The sequence below is a fragment of the Bombina bombina genome, chromosome 5 (assembly GCF_027579735.1).
Source record: "Bombina bombina isolate aBomBom1 chromosome 5, aBomBom1.pri, whole genome shotgun sequence".
Taxonomy (NCBI): Eukaryota; Metazoa; Chordata; class Amphibia; order Anura; family Bombinatoridae; genus Bombina; species Bombina bombina.
The window spans coordinates 639,513,732-639,531,534 of NC_069503.1; the positions used below are offsets into that span (position 1 = coordinate 639,513,732).

General features: G+C 37.1%; 1 protein-coding gene across 1 annotated transcript in view; it reads right to left on the reverse strand.

Moving 5' to 3' along the window:
• The window catches only part of MYO10 (myosin X), a 457,205-nt gene that overhangs the window by 355,072 nt on the left and 84,330 nt on the right, over positions 1-17,803 (reverse strand). The window contains 1 exon segment of the mRNA XM_053715822.1: positions 10,350-10,448. Within this exon segment, the coding sequence (XP_053571797.1) occupies positions 10,350-10,448 (99 nt within the window).

The following is a 17,803-nucleotide window of genomic DNA, read 5'->3' on the forward strand; positions in this document are numbered from 1 at the left end:
TGCTGCAAACAATAACAAAATTGGGTAAATACATTAAAGGAACATAATAGTTTTTATATATGCTTAGTATATATCAGACACTAAGCACTTCCGGCCATACATGTGCATATGTAATATAAAATCAGGCAAACTGCAACATTCAACAGGTGGATTGTGACTAAAGAAAACAGTGTCCTTAAAGAGACAGTCAACACCAGAATTTTAGTTGTTTACAAAGATAGATAATCCCATTATTACCTATTCCCCAGTTTTGCATAAACAACACAGTTATAATAATACAAGTTTTACCTCTGTAATTACCTTGTATCTAAGCCTCTGCAAACTGTCCCCTTGTTTCAGTTCTTTTAAAAAAACTTGCATTTTAGCCAATCAGTGCTCACTACTAGGTAACTTCACGTGCATTAGCTCAATGTTATCTATATGAAACACATGAACTAACGCCCTCTAGTGGTGAAAAACTGTCAAAATGCATTCAGATTAGAGGCGGCGTTCAAGGTCTAAGAAATTAGCATATTAACCTCCTAGGTTTAGCTTTCAACTAAGAACATCAAGAGAACAAAGCACAGTTGGTGATAAAAGTAAATTGGAAAGTTGTTTAAAATTACATGCCCTATCTGTATCATGAAAGTTTATTTTAGACTTGACTGTCCCTTTAAAGGGAAATAAAAACCCCCATTTTTCTTTAATGATTCAGAAATTACATACAATTTTAAACAACTTTCCAATTTACTTCTATTATCAAATGTTCTTAATTTTTGTGTTATTCTTTGTTGAAAAGTAGGAAGGTAAGTTCAGGAAAGTGCACGTGTCTGCAGCACTATATGGTAGCAGTTTTGCAACAATGTTTTATAGCAAGAGTACTAGATGGCAGCAGCACTCTTTCCTGTCATATAGTGCTCCAGACATGTGCACTCTACCTATATCTAGATATCGCTGTAACAAAGAATAAGATGAGAACAAAGCAAATTTGACAATATAAGTAAATTGGAACATGTTTTAAAATTGTATTCTCTATCTGAATCATGAAATAAAAAAATTGGGTTTCATGTCCCTTTAAGTGTGTTTGGGCATATTGTTATGGTTGTGTATGTGCATGTTTAGGTGTGTGCACACTAGCACTTGGGTGTATTGGTTATGTGTATTTGTATGTGCTTGTGAGTATCAGACAAAAGTGACTGCATATCCTCAAATAGTATGTAATAAAGGTTTATATAAAAAAAAAAAGAAAAAAAAAAAGACGATTGCTTTGAGGAGGTGGCTTGCCTGACAACACTCGTGGTCTCATGGTCCCAACCTATAATGTTGTGAGGTATGTACATATACTTGTTTATAGCTTCAGGCCACATTATTAATACTAGCTTCAAGCAATGGGGAAATCACGCAACAATCTTGTGATCTATTAGTCACCAATTTACCTTTAAGGCACTTCTGATCGAAACTATATTTTGGATTTATGTATGTTTGCCTCTTCCAAGTACATTCACAGCCATAGTTTTTAGTCTGCTTTTTTATTATTATTAAACTGATATAGCTTTTATAAATATATCGTCATGCAGATAAAATACCAACTAGATAGCAACTCTAGGTCTGTTTTACAAAATTACTATATGCCTGGACCTCCATTTTGCAGTAGTTATTCAGCAGCTGCAGAAAATTATTTTACAAATAAATAGGGAGACCTCAGGGGATGAATTAAAAAATGCTTGTAAAGGGGAATTTTGACCTTTTTTTATGTAAAACACTACACAACAAAGCGCTACTGGACTAGAAAATGTGTTAAGAATGTACATGAGAGAATAGATATAATGTTTTCTTCTAAAAGCTTTATTCATTTAAAGCAGTGTCTTGAAAGCTTCAGCTCTCAAATGATAAATATTCCTGTTGTCTGTCACAATGTTTAACACAAATGTTACTGTACAGTGCATTTAAATTATATGCCAACTACAATATAACTAAATTTGTTCTGTTTAAGCAAACTTTTTAATACATACATGATTTTAGTAATTACTAAATAATCTTTTGATACAGCTGCAGACTTCTCTTTCAGCAAGTGTGGAAAAAGCACTACAATGAACTGGTGGGGGAAAAAAAAATCAGTTTTTATAGGTGGTTTTAACAATACATTTTAATTCTGAAAATGTATGTAGTGTATGAAAAAGCTGTTCAGGGTTCCAATAGTTATCAATAATAAAACATTTTCTTTTGTGCAACACAGAGAAGTTTTGCTCTAAATTAATTAATTAGAAGTTCCTTCTATCTTATATAAAAGAGATAGAAAGGTCAAAATTAAAATGTGCACGAGTTCACTTGAATTTTAAATAGACAGGAAAAATGCTTTCAGTGAAAGTTATTACTGTTGTTCAGTGGTGGCTTGTATGACACAAACTGAAACAATACACACCACCACCAAACTCTCAGGCAGAGAGCCCTGGAGGAGTGCCTACTAAGGAGGGGCGTTTGACCCTGGCATAGGTCCCGAGTAATAGGTGATTAGTGATTAGGAGGTTGTGGAAGAGGGTATTAGGAGAGGGCTAATTAAGAAAGGGGAGTGGCCTGAAAAGAGCGCCAAGATTAGTCTGCAAGGTCCGTGTGGGAAGAAGCTCCCTCCCTCCCTTTATGTAGATTGAAGAAATGTTGCAGCAGTTGGGCGGAGTGCTTGCCTGGTGGAGTAGCAGTTATGGGTACCTCCTGGATGGGCAGGAGAGAGGTTGGTGGGTAATGAGTTGGATAATGGAGAATCTGTGACTGCTATGGGCAAGCCCTGTGTTTGGGTTTAAGTGTTTGATTATTTATTACTGGTTATATGTGTTTTATAAATAAAAGCTGCGGCCTTTGTACCCCAATTTTGGTGTTGTGTCTTTAATTTAAATAAGTACCGAGTGGAAGGGTCAATGATGTTTGCATTGCGCTGCTCTAGTCACGCGTAGCATTTTACTAGAAGCATTTTTGCTAATGGAAGTATATTGCAAAAATGCTTCTATTTAAAATTAAAGTGCATTTATGCACATTTCAGGTTTTAATGTTCTATTCCTTTGTATCGGTGGCATCCTATTACGGTAAGGTTTCCAAAAAACACTCTCCAAAAAAGAAAGTGTATGCTAAATGTCAAGATGAAGCTTTCATCATTTAATAACTAATGCAGGAGAAAAAAAAAGCATTTAGCAAATAAAATACCTGCTAAATTTCAATTGAATATTGTCAATTAAAAGACAACAGCCACAGGCATTTTTGTTTTCTTTTCTATCAACAGGGTGATGTGGTTTGTCTATCTATATATCTATCTATCTATCTATCTATCTATTTCTCCATCTCTCTATCTCTCCATCTATCTCTCCATCTATCAGTCTGTCTGTCTGTCCATACAAATGAGCAAACATACATATCCAAGCCACACAGCATTGAGGCTATGATATTTGGCATTGCATGGCTTCACCAGATGTTAGCTGTAATAAAATGTGTATCTAAAACGGGAGCTTACAGCACTTTCTTGTTGCAGCCAAGTGTTTTTGTTCCATAGGATGTTAGGCGTGTTTTGCATGAGGCGTCACAGCTGTCAGCGACTGCACAACCTACACAGATGCGCACACCTTTCAGGAAAAGGCTTGTTTTTCTAGCATGGGGATGAATGAAACAGACCATGGAGAAGAAGGAGTAACCATTTCTGAACAGTATTCTCTTTACAAAAGCTGCTAAGCTTCAGACGTTGTATGCAATTGCATATACTGGTACATAAACAATGGAAATATGACAGATCCGACAATCATTTTGTTGGCTGATAAATGGAAACTGTTAGATGTGCAAGCAAATGACTTTCAGAATAGCACAATGCCTTATAGAAACATTAGAGCCCTGTATCAGACAACTTATCTGAATATACAAGTAACATAAAAGCCAAAATATTACTTGATTTAGATAGAACATACAATTTTAACCAACTTTCCAGTTTACTTCTATTGTCAAATATGCTTCATTCTCTTGGTATTCTTTGTTGAAGCAGCATCAATGCACTACCTGTGCTGGTGAAGTATTAGGTTCTGTTATTTTCTTCTTTTTATCGCAAATCTGTTTTCTTTGTGTAATTGTGCTTGTTAACTTTTTTGTTTTATATATAAATATACTGTGATTTTTTTTTTGGCCATAATAAATATAGTAAGCTTTGCCTTTGTCTAATATCTGAACTGTGTTACCAAAGAGACTATTATAAAACTACTAGTCCTGGGGGCGTGTCTGGACCGTTGACTGGGAGAGGCGGCGTCCTTACGACCCCCCCCGGTTGGCCAGGTAAAACAGATCTACTTAACTGCTGCCATCAGCCTTCCTTAGGCTGACAATTGTACCATGGGGGGCATGGGACTCAACATAAGATTCCACATACAATGGTTAAGTGAACTATTGGATGACAGCTATACCCGGTTATCGCTGCAGATCAAAGAAAGTTTTACATTTAAGGCTGAGCATACCAAAGATGGCGATCGGCTACCTGTATCTACAGTCACAGAAGATTTTACAGCTAATGTCACTGGCGAGCCGCCTAAGGGTCTATCCCAATTACCATCGGATGAGTGTGATGCAGGGCTGATGTCCCAATCCACATGTGAGGAAGTGGCTGTAACAGCTGAGCTCGTGCAGGGGAGAGTGCTTATGCCGAGATTGTTCAGCTCCTAACATGATGCAAGGAGGGTGTTATGGACTTTTCTAGGCACTATTCGTGAGTCAACACCTAATACTACATTGGTATCACATCCTCTACTGGAAGCAAGCAGATGCGGAGACCTATCTCTATGTGTTCAATTACTAGCCTGAACAAAACCGGAGTGGGGTGATCACTATCTTTATATTCCACAAGCTATCAATCACTGCCATGTTTAAGTGTGCTAGTGAACTGTTAATGCGCCCCAAATCTGCTAAAACCTGGTCTTATGACTGTTTCTAGCTAGATACATGAAGGAGATCAAAGGATAACAATTGAGTTGACCCTATGATCTCTTAACTTTCCAACCTCACAAGGATTCAGGCTGCAGTGCCCTCCATGGGATGCACTTATAGTGGACATCTCCTTAGGAATTTATTATCACAATCTGGTTTTAACTCTAAAAATAGTGTGCAGTTGATCTTTGTTCAGAGTGTTAGCTCAGCTTTATATACATAGATTACACTGCATAGTTTTGAGTGATTTATTTAGTAGTTATAAATGAATAATATTTTAGATGGGCTTACATATTATATTTCTTTGGTATTAATTTTGCCAAATGTTAGTATGATAATCCTTTCCTTTATTACCCTAACTAAACTGAGTTGTAACAATTAAATGTATATATTTACTCCAGTTTGCTATCTGTCTTACTACTCAGATGTAGACCCTGGCTTTAATCAGGTATTACCCTTTCACAGTGGGTTCCCATTTATGTTTTTATTGTATCTTCAATTTTTGGTGAATGTGGATGGGTTGAGTTGGTTCCGTTTTCAACGACCGTGGAGGTGGGATCAGGTTGACTCTCATTTCACAATCAGCATAACTGCTAAAGGGAAAACCTTGTAAAGTTTTAAGGGTTAAGTTTTTCATATACCGTACTAAAGGAGGAACACGAGTCCAATACCAGAGATGATGCCAATTTAGATATGGCTTCCCTTAGTCATGGCACTATCTGAATCATTCTTTTTAAATCACCCACATGAAAGTATTGAGTCCATTTTGAATATCTTCTAATTAGGAGAATATGATGCAGTCCCTGGAGGGTCACTCCTCTTTAGATAATATACCAGTCTGCACTGTCAAATATAAGAGGTTGACTTTCAATAATACAAGATAGCGATTATGTTTATTCATATAACATAACGTACGCCACTTGAGTCACTTCCTTCATTTAGGGTCCTTGTCCCACTACTTATCTATGTTTATATTTATATTCATTATTCCTATTTCATATTTGGTCCAAGATAGACCATATATATCATTTGAGATCCTCCCGGGTTTCATGTTCCATCATCAGGGTACAAGAGTGACCCGGTCCAGTTTGAGAGGTATTACAATTAGTGTTATAATTTACAGTTAAAATTGTTTCTCTTAGTTAAGATAATATGTTATTACTCTATGTGGATCCAATGAAAATATCATCCTACTAGGCAGTATATCTTGATAAAGAGGTACTACAGTAACCATCTACAAAAAAATAAAAATCTAAGGTATTAATGTAAAACCTGCAATGTATATATGTGTGACATACTAGTACTATAGTCTACCATGTTTGTCCTAAGAATGGTCTTAACTATTTGGTTTATGACAAGAGTCAGGGGTTTTATATTTGTAATTAGATATGTTAATTTTGAAGTTACTCTTGTATTTTTTCACTTTTACAAAGGTTTGTCATCATATTGTGGGGATAATATTCATAATGTCATACTATGAATAATGTATTGATAAATACCTTAATAAAAAAACTTTGATTTAAAAATAAAACTACTAGTCCTAAAGTCCGTTTTTACACGGGCCATTTTTTGCAGTACAGCAGTCTCACCGCTTGCTCCCGCCCTCTATTTTTCACTCTCTCCCCCCCTCTCTTTTGCGCTCTCTCCCCTCTCTTTTGCGCTCTCTCCCCCTCTCTTTTGAGCTCTCTCTCTCTCCCCCCTCTCTTTTGATCTTTCTCTCTCCCCCCTCTCTTTTGCTCTCTCTCTCTCCCCCTCTCTTTTGCTCTCTCTCTCCCCCTCTCTTTTGCTCTCTCTCTCCCCCTCTCTTGCGCTCTCTCTCTCTCTCTCTCTCTCTCTCTCTCTCTCTCTCTCCCCCCTCTCTTTTTCCCTCTCTCAACCCTCTCTTGCTCTCTCTCTTCCCCTCTATTTTGCGCTCTCTCCCCCCTCTCTTTTGCACTCTCTCTCCCACCTCTCTTTTGCCCTCTCTCTTCCCCTCTCTTTTGCTCTCTCTCTCCCCTCTCTTATGCTCTCTCTCCCATTTTTTTGCTCTCTCTCCCCGCTTCTCTTTTGCTCTCTCTTCCCCTCTCTTGCACTTTCTCACCTTCTTTTTTGCCTGCTCTCTCTCTCACTCTCTCTTTTGCTTGCCCTCTCTCCCCCCCTCTCTTATGCTCTCTCTCCCCCTCTCTTTTGGTCTCCCTCCCCCCTCTTTTGCTCTCTCCCTCCTCCCCTCTCTTTTTCACTCTCTCTCTCCCCCCTCTCTTTTGTTCACTCTCTCCCCCTATCTTTTGTTCTCTCCCTCTTCTCTTTTGCTCTCTCTCTCTCTCTCTCTCTCTCTCTCTCTCTCTCTCTCTCTCTCTCTCTCTCTCTCTCTCTCTCCCCCTCTTTATTTTGCTCTCTCCCCCCTCTCTTTTGATCTCTCTCTCACCCCCTCTCTTTTGCTCTCTCTCCCCTCTCTTTTGCTCTCTCTCTCTGTCTCCTCCATCTCTTTTGCTCTCTGTCTCCCCCTCTCTTTTGCACTCTCTCTCCCCCTCTTTTGCTCTCTCTCTCCCCCTCTATTTTGCTCTCTCCCTCCCTTGTATTTTGCTCTCTCTCACCCCTCTCTTTTGCTCTCTCTCACCCCTCTCTTTTGCTCTCTCTCCCCCTTTTTTTGCTCTATATCTCCCTGTCTTGTGCTGCTCTCTCTCATGCAGACACTCAGACAGCCACGGCAGCTCCCGCCCCGTCACACTCAGAGACTCCGCCCCTTCACATACAACCACGCCCCTTCACAACACGGCTCCGCCCATGGCGGTCGGTCGGCTCCGCCCCCTTCATGGATTAGATGCCAGCAGCCAGCCCAGGTCAGTTTGTTGAAGGCCAGGTGTGTTTGTCCTTGTGCTGTCTCTACTGTGCATGACAGCTTTGGACAAACATTTGGCAATCTATTAGTCTGGGATTTCCTTAGAATTTTTCATATAATAATCCTAAAAAGTGGCAGCAGAGATAGTTTAGTGGGGATTTGGGGGATTTTTCTGGGTCTAGTACAGACAACACCCACTGATTTAATTCACAGACCTGTGTGGAGTGGTTTGACTGTGACAACTTGTGATAACTTGGTTAAGGTTAAAGGGTGAGTTAACCCACCGTGTCACAAACTGGTGAGAGCTGCAGGGTTGGTTAACCCTTTCCATCATACATGGGCTGAAAAAGAATGATGTGATTGGGTTTGGGTGGAGTCAGATGTGGTGTGGGTTGGGTTAGGTCATTTGCTAAAAACTGAGACATTTGCCCTGATGGGGAAGCTGCATAAAGGAAAGTGGACAGACCTCCCCTCCCAGCATAAGACGATCTCACAAGATCAGTGGGGAGGTGCTCATTTGACATGAAACCCAGTATTTTTCTTTTGTAATTTAAATAGAACATACAATTGTAAAGCACTTTCCAATTTACTTCTATTATTAAAATGTCCTCATTATCTTGTTATCCTTTGTTGAAGGAGCAGCGATGCACTGGACGCTAGCTGAACACATCAGATGAGCCAATGACAAGAAGCATATATGTGCATCTACCAATCAGTAGCTAACTCCTAGTGGTGCATTGTTGCTCTTGTGCCACTAAGCACACAAATGGACCACAGTGCTGAGTGTCACAAAGAAGTATGCCCAAGTAACTAAACTCTAGGGCTACAACCTGTATCAGACCATAACCACAAATGTTTCTGTGACCCCAGCAGTGCAATATTGTTTAGCAATTTATTACAGTAATTTATTCAGAGGATCACAGGCAATCATCAATTACAGCCAGTCTTGATATCAAATACTCCCTAAACACTGTCTGTAGTAAGCAGAGCTACAAATGGCTCGTAGATTCCTCTTACACAAAACGTATAACTATTCTCACATCTGCTATAAGGGCAGAGGTGAACTGGTAAAACTATCCTATAACAGGCAGTTTTTATTGTGTCCGACAGCAAAGGGGAGACTTGGAATTCTTAAAATATTTGCACATAAAACTGTACAAAGTATTAAGGAAAATACTTCTATTTGTAGAGTTAAGTGTCAGGGGAGAGATATTATGGATGTCACAAGTTAAGATATTATGTGATACAATTTTGCATTCAGTATGTGCAAACAGCATGATGCAATGTTATTTTGGCTAACAAAAGCAAAAACAAAAAAAATGTAAGCCTATTTTACAGAATGGACACACATCTACAGGACAAAGTATTTACCATGTTCATTTTTTTTCTTGTGTGGGTTTATCACTGGCTACCAAGAGAACAGACGGAAGTGATCATTTCAGCAATAGGAATTGACCTTATCTTTCTCATGCATAATAAAAACACATAGGCCGAATTTCTACTGGTGGTGCAAAACGTTAAATCATTTGGCTGGTGTAAAGTGATAATGGCTTCCATCTTTTTTACCCAGTTTATTCTATTTAATAACCGCACAAAAGTTTCTTAAAATGTTAACCGTAACCTAGGAAAATTGCTGTCCCAGACTATGTTGCTAAGCAACTCTAACACGCTGCAAAAGACTGGTTTTGTGCTTGCCACTTCCACCTGTGAATGACTCAGCTGTAATAGACACACACACATATTTTTTAATATTTTCTAAACCAATTAATTTACATCTATGACAGACTTGTGTGTTTCATATTTTTTTCTTCCTGGTTTTAAGAAATAAGGTATAATAATTATGAACTATTACTATAATATCAGTAGCTAATATATAAAATATTCATAATTTGTAGACTCCTTTTGAATAATTCCTATTTGTATAGTTTTATTGAATATGTGTGTATGTTTTAAATGTTGAATACCAGTTGTAAAGAGCATTTTGACCCTTTAGTAGGGTGACCATATTGCCGCTTTAAAAAGGGACACATATGAAAAATACATATGTTAGGGCTTTTTTCAAGGCTGTTTAAAGAAATGTTCCGTAAAAGAACCCTGACATATGTATTTTTCATATGTGTCCCTTTTTAAAGCGGCAATATGGTCACCCTACTCTTTAGACCTAAGTGGAATCTGCCAAAAATTAAACCCATTAATGGCTATCTACAACAAGCCAAAAGCTTTTAATGAGTTCAATATAACAACTGTGCACAAATTATTATTTTTCAGCTTCATAAAGTTGAATGGTAGTCAAATATAGCCTTCCACTGCTGTAGTTTGATGAAAGCTAAAAGAAAGTCTAAAAACTAAATAACATTATTTTTATTGGTAGATATTTTAACAGCTAATGTCAAGTAGAAAATGCCAGTGACGGAAGTATCTTCTTAGGCATAGTTCATATACACTACTACATTTTTATCTTTAGTTAAATATCTGCTTAATTGTACTGTAATAAAAATAATCGAAAATGAAAAATTCTTAAATATAAACAAATAGTAGATTTATAAACCTTTTCACATATTCTTTGAAACGGTTATTATTAATATATCTGAAGGACTTTGCTTACCTCATTATACATGGTTTTAAATACCACAATGCCCCCTGCACAGGACTGTACAAAACTAGGGTAATGGTGTCCATTTTCTCGTAGCCAAACTTTTGCACCCTGCAATAGACAAAATAAATAAAAAGTTTAGTGTAATTATTTCAGATAAAGAACTATCTAAAGCTGTGTGGAACAGGTAAAATCTATTTGTGGAAGGTATGTAAGATGTACAAAAATAAATAGATATAAATTGCTACATACAGTAAAGAGAGGATGAAGTACCTCAAAATTGATTTATGTAATTTTAAAACAAGAATGGTTTAGGACCGCAGTAATCACCCCCTACTCTTTGAGAATTCACTTTACAAGATAGATTACTAATCAGTCAAACTATTTGTGTAATATTGCATACATGTAGTCAGATCAACATTTTTTTTTAGCCAATTGTATAACAATTTTAGGATGAAAGCATGTCTAATAATTAAAGGTGGGCCTGTCCCTTTATAACCAGTAACATTCCTATATAATTATAATAATAATGATGATAATAATAATTGTTTTAATTATGAAATACAATTTTTTTTAAATAAATATGCATAAGGTAAAAATGTATTCCAACAACTTTATTCATCCCACACTGTGCAAAATATACCAATTGTGTGTAAAAACATATCATTCTTTATATGCCAGATTACGAGTGTAGCGCTAATAGTTGCGCGCAATCAGCTTGGTGCGAGTTTGGTTGAAAGTGCCATTACACAGATTGGAGACAGGTCGTATTACCTTATATAACATCTCTGTTTACAACATCTACATGTATAACGGAGCATCTTGGTTTTCTGCATATGGAATATTGATGCCATAATATGCCTTATATTTGAGATTTTGATTGGTCTCAGGCATTAATTGTATATACAAAGACACCTACTTGTTTATATGTCACCATACATGTCTACAAGATCTCTTTTTTTCCCCTAATGCTTTCGGCAAGCTTGCCTGTTCTCTGTTGTACCTACCACAGAGGTATAGGTGCTTGAATTTTCATTTGTATATGTCTTGTGTCCACTGTTAATAAACCTATATGTTTTTTGCTGAACCCGTATGTGCATTAGTCATCTCTGTGAAATATTCCAGCCTATATACAACATACTGTGTAATGTTGGGGTAAAAAGAGTGACGAAATCCCTTTCATTTTTCAGAATCGTATTTTGATTTCTGAATTTCTCCCTTTACCATTTGAATTATAATCTCTATAGAGGGTCTGCCTTTTAGCTGGTTAAATCTCAGCAGGGCATTTCTATATATATTTACTCAAATTCTAGTCCCTTTCACTCTACGTGAGAGAATTCTGTTTGAATATCTAACCTTATAGGTATAAATATATATTTTAGAAATACAGGTATACCTCACTTTACAGCGCTTCACTTTACAGCGATTCGCTAATACAGCGCTTTGTGGAGCTGAAGTTCAACCTACAAGGATTTTGAAACAGTGCTGTAATCATCATGAGATTGTGAGAAAAGTGACTGTCACCATTTTGTTATGCACAGTTCACTCTGTTTACAGCATTACTGTGCAATCTGTGTCTCAGTGTTATAGACTGGCACATTTTACTACAGTCATTGTCACTATTTTACAGGTACAGTATTTATTGTGCTAGTATTAAACTAAATTTAGTGCTATTGTACACTTAATATATATAAGTTCAAACATGTTTTCAAGTTTTTAAATACACTGGCAAGTGAAAAGAAAGCTAAAACCGCATTGTTTTACTTTAAGGCGGTTTTCAGTTTACAGTAGGGCTCTGGTCCCTAACCCGCTGTATGAGCGGGGTATACCTGCATGTATTTATGAATACATAGAACATATTCTGCTATGTGAAGAACATTGGAATATGAAATATATATATTTTTTGCTCCATTGACATTTATGGGGGAATACAATAATGTAGTTGCGATAGTCTAACTTCGGATTTTTGTGAGCATTGTGTTAGCGCGCAAGTGAAAATTTTTTACTTTCAAGTTGTAATACAAGCACTATATGACGATTGCAAAAATCTTACTTCTAGAGGAGTTAGCACATGAGCAGAAGCGTTAAATACCGCTCCACTTGTAATCTGGCTCTATATTGGCAAATTAATCCACAGGGTCCGCCACTGAACAAGCTGTATTTTTATTTCCTTGCAACATTAATTTAGCATTTTCATATTTTACCTTGTAGGGTTCCTGCAATTCAGTTTTCAAATTCTCAAATTGCCACATTTCAAGCATTTAATTTTTCACACACTACTGTATTGTTATATTTGAGTATTTTATTCCCATTTTATTTTTTGTTTATTTTTACTTGTATGATCATGAGATTTTTTATATTTTTTTGGTGGAAGGAATGTTAGCGTATTCCCTACTGTATTTCTGTATAAAGAACAGAAACCAAAGGGACTGGGGGAAAAAAATGTAACTGTTTGTTTTGAAAACTTAAAGTTAAAGACAGATTTCTGAAACTGCCCAAGAGATTGTTACATTTTTTGATGACAGTAATTTAAAGTATATAAAGTAAAAGAAATACTGGCACTATGAACGGTCAAAGCTAGGGCTGGTGCTACCCTCAAAATAATACTATTAGCAAATTACCCCACTATCAAAGTGAAAATTATAGGGCACAGAAAGGGGTTTTAGCACTCTACCTCTAAGAAATAATGAATATAGTTAAAATATAACTTTTAATGTATAAAAATAAAATGTACAGGACACCCTGTTACGATACCAACCATCACATAAAAACAACACTATTGGTTGCACACACCCCTGTTTCCTGGCCGATAACAGCAGACGTCGGCTTCAGGTGCCAGGGGTGTACAGACCGTGACTAACAAATGCGTTTCGGCCTGTTAATGGCCTTTCTCAGTGTTACAAATAGACAGAGTGTAACAGGGTGTTCTGTATGTTTCATTTTTATACATTAAAAGTTATATTTTAACTATATTCATTATTTCTTAGAGGTAGAGTGCTAAAACCCCTTTCTGTGCCCTATAATTCTGTTTGATAGTGGGGTAATTTGCTAATAGTAATTTAAAGTAACCTAAATAATACAGAGTACAAAGATCATTGTTTATAACCTGCATTGTATGTGACATGCATTAGGACATAAAAGGGGAATCTGAAATGTACAGTAGATCATTTCAAATACCACCATAAGTATTTTAGCAATATGAGTTTGCAAAAATGCTTTTGTTAAAAGTCATCAAATGCATCCAGCTCATGCTCCAAGTACTGGGGTGAGGGGGGGGGGGGGAGAGTAAACACATATACATGTGGCCTACAACTGCATCGTCAATGAATCGCATGCATGAGAAACATTATAATTTTAGCAGAAATTTTTAAAAATTACAGCTATGTCACACAATGTCTGTTATTTATTGAACCATTTTATTTATTTAAGCTTGAATGTTCTTTAAGTTAGAAAGATTTTTTTTATAAAGTAGCTATTAAGCCAATTTTTCAATAATTTATTGCAGTGATTTTCAACTGTGATGTAGCAGAGAAATAGTTAATACTTGATAGCGCCCGTCGCCCTTGCCCACTTTACTGTCTCATTCTTATGATACTGGTGTTTTCAAAACAGATAAATGCTTAAAGGGCCACTAAACCCAAAATCTTTCTTTCATGATTCAGATAGAGAATAGAAATTTAAACAACATTACAATTTACTTCCCTTATTTATTTTGCTTCATTTTTTAAATATCCTTAGTTGAAGAAAAAGCAATGCACATGGTGAGTCAATCACACAATGCTTCTATGTGCAGCAACCAATCAGCAGCTAGTGAGCATATCTAGATATGCTTTTCATTAAAGAATATCAAGAGAATAAAACAAATTAGATAATATAAGTAAATTAGAAAGATGTTTAAAATTGCATTCTCTTTCTAAATCATAAAAGAAAAAATGTTGGTAGCATGTCCCTTTAAGCCTGAAAAAGCTGAAGTCCTGTGCTAGGCTGTGTGCACACAAAGGTTCAAGGTCAAATGTCAGGTGCTCTCTGGATGCTGATTCATCAAGCTAAGTATCTCTTGTCTGTTCATTTTACAACATAAATATATAAAATCATTATGTTATCTCATCGCCCTAAAAGCCGCCAAACACAAACAACAGAACAATTATCTTAACTCCCTCTTAGAGGACATTGCGAAACTACAAGATATCCATAAAAACCATCCAACTAGTACCTCACTACTAGATAGCATTACACATAAAAGAAGCCAGCTTACGCTTTTCTTGGGCGAAGAGGCTAAAAGAAAGGCCCTTTTCCTCAGAAAGATGTACTATGAAGGTGCCAATAAACAGGGGAGATTGCTTGCGCGCCAGCTAAAACATAAAACAAACAGACATTATGTAATGAAGGTCCGTGGTAATAACGGTACCTTACACTCTACTACTGCTGATATCACACAAGCATTCAAAGAATACTATGATAAACTATACAATATCAGAAATAACACTACTGACCCTAACCCTGAAGAAATATCAAACTATCTCTCCTCCTTAGCGTTGCCCAAACTTACCAAAGACCAGAGCGATGAATTAGATTTACCATTCTCTGACGAAGAGCTTCTTGACGCTATCTCATCTCTCCCCTCAGGGAAGGCCCCAGGCCCAGATGGTTTCGGTAACTCATACTACAAGCAATTTAAAGAAATCCTTTCCCCCTTCTTACTGAGATATTATCAAAGCATAGACCAAAATGAAGGGTTCTCCCCGACCTCACTCCAAGCTCACATTTCAGTACTTCTGAAACCCAACAAACCATCTGACCAAATAACAAACTACCGCCCAATCTCACTCATCAACACAGATATTAAGATCTTCGCGAAAATAATTGCAAACCGATTAAATAAATTCCTCCCCACTCTTATACATAATGATCAGGTGGGCTTTGTACCCGGCCGAGAGGCAAAAGATAACACAGTCCGAAACATTCACTTAATTTGGCACATTACCACTTCTAAAATCCCTTCAGTAATAGTATCAACAGATGCTGAAAAGGCCTTCGACCGGGTCAATTGGTCATTCTTGAAAGCCTCCCTAGAGACATTCGGCCTTAGCCCTACCACAATAAAGCGTATATTAGCACTGTACACATCACCCGGTGCCCGCATTGCAGTTAATGGCACGTTATCAAACCCCATAGAGATAAAGAACGGTACACGTCAGGGCTGCCCACTGTCTCCCTTACTTTTTGCGCTTTTCATAGAAACATTAGCCACGAAAATTAGAAACAACCATGAAATAACCGGAATCACAATTGGTCAGGAAACTTTTAAACTATCTCTATATGCTGATGACATCCTTCTCACCCTCACCAATCCAGAAAAATCTATACCCCAGTTAATGAAGGAATTCTCTATTTTTCAGAACCTAACGAACTTCTTGATAAACCAGAACAAATCTGAAATACTAAGTTTCAACTTACAAGATAGTTCAATTAACTCAATCAAAAACAACTGCCCTTATAAATGGTGCAAAGGGTCGATGAAATATTTAGGGGTATACCTACCCGACGACTTTGATAAGATATTCCAGGTAAATTACCTTCCAATCAAATCAATAATAATGAGAGACCTGTCTTCCTGGGGATCAAAAAAACTAACCTGGTGGGGACGCATTAACACGCTAAAGATGAATATCTTCCCTAGACTCCTCTATATAATGGAAGCGATCCCAATCATGTTGCCTACTAGATACCTCTCCCAGATACACAATTTATTTAGCTCATACGTGTGGCAAAGGAAAATACCTAGAATAAATAAGACCACTATGCTTTTGCCACGAGCTCATGGGGGTTTAGGGATGCCCAACCTGGAGGCTTACAGAAGCTCCATATTCCTACAGAGGATTCTGGATTGGAGGGTAGGTGAGACTCAGCGGAGGTGGGTGAGACTTGAACAATACTTAGGCCCAGACATACCACTGAATAACTTATGTTGGAGACCCGATTTTACTGAAAAAACCAGACTGATAACCAACCCAATCACAAAAGAAACTGTATCCCAATGGACTTCAACCTCACTGCACTACCCATACCTATCTTCCAGTCCGGGGCCATTGACCTCACTCCTACACAACACTGAATTCTCAATCTCAACACTACTTCATTCAGACACCATGAATCCGACACCCCGAGACCTTAATATCTACCAAGTAACCAACAATGAAACAATATGCCCACAAGAACAATTAATTGACAAAGGCTTTGACTGGGCGAAAAATTGGTATTCCTATAGAAGATTGCATAATTACATAAATACCCATAAACATAAAAGCAACATGGTTCGTCCACCAACTAATCTGGAGAAATTATTCCTTATGAGCTCCCCAATTAAACACACCCTCTCCATCTTATATAAACTCATCACTCAACCACCCCCAGGCAATCTTCCACACTCAGTAGAGATGTGGGAACGAGAATTAGGCACAATTATTCTCCCGCAGACTGCGACCAACATATTTACAAATACAAAAAAATCCTCTACTTCAGCCTCTATCACAGAAACGAATTACAAAATTTTGCATTGCTGGTATCTAACCCCTAGACGACTTCACCGTTCATACCCCAAAGTAAGCAATAGATGTTGGAGATGCGGACATGTAGGGAGCGGTATGGGACACATGTGGTGGTGGTGTTCGCGCTTAAACCATTACTGGTACGAAATTATTCATGAGATAGAGCAAATTCTAAAAATAACTATCCCACCAGATCCTCTGATCTGGCTCTTGAACAAATCTTTCAAATTACCCTCCAAACATCTCTTGCCCTTATTTCGCATATTTACCAACAGTGTCAAAATGCTGATAGCAAAATCCTGGAAACAAAAAGAGGTGCCTACAATAGCAAAGTGGAGGGACAAAGTCACTGAGTTGTTAGAACTAGAGGAATACTCTCTATATAAAAAGGGAAATACGGAAAGCTTCATAATGCTTCAAGCAATATGGGATGAATATATTAAAAATACACATTCCCTTTAGCACAGCAACAAAAATACCGGCAAAACGAGGATATAGTTTGGCTGAAATATATTAAATTCTGGAAGATAACACCCACAGCTACAAATAATTTAACTCACCCTCTGAGACTGGACACACGTGTGAACGTAAATTGTTGTTAATTGAAATTTTTCAATTATACCCTGTTAATAATACACTTACCCATTTTTTTTTTTTTATTTTTTTTTCTTTTTTTTTTTTTTATTTTTCTTTTTCTCTCCCCCCTCCTTAAGAAAATTCAGAGTCTGTATTTTTATGCATTATCTGTAAGATTTCTATAAGTTTCAATGTTTTTTTCTATGCCATGTCATTGATGTTGTTTATTTACAGTCTCTACTCAATAAAAAGAATTTAAATAAAATCATTATGTTATACCAATAATAGTGTTTGATCACACTACTTACAGCTTTATGAACACTTTCAGATTGCCCCAATATA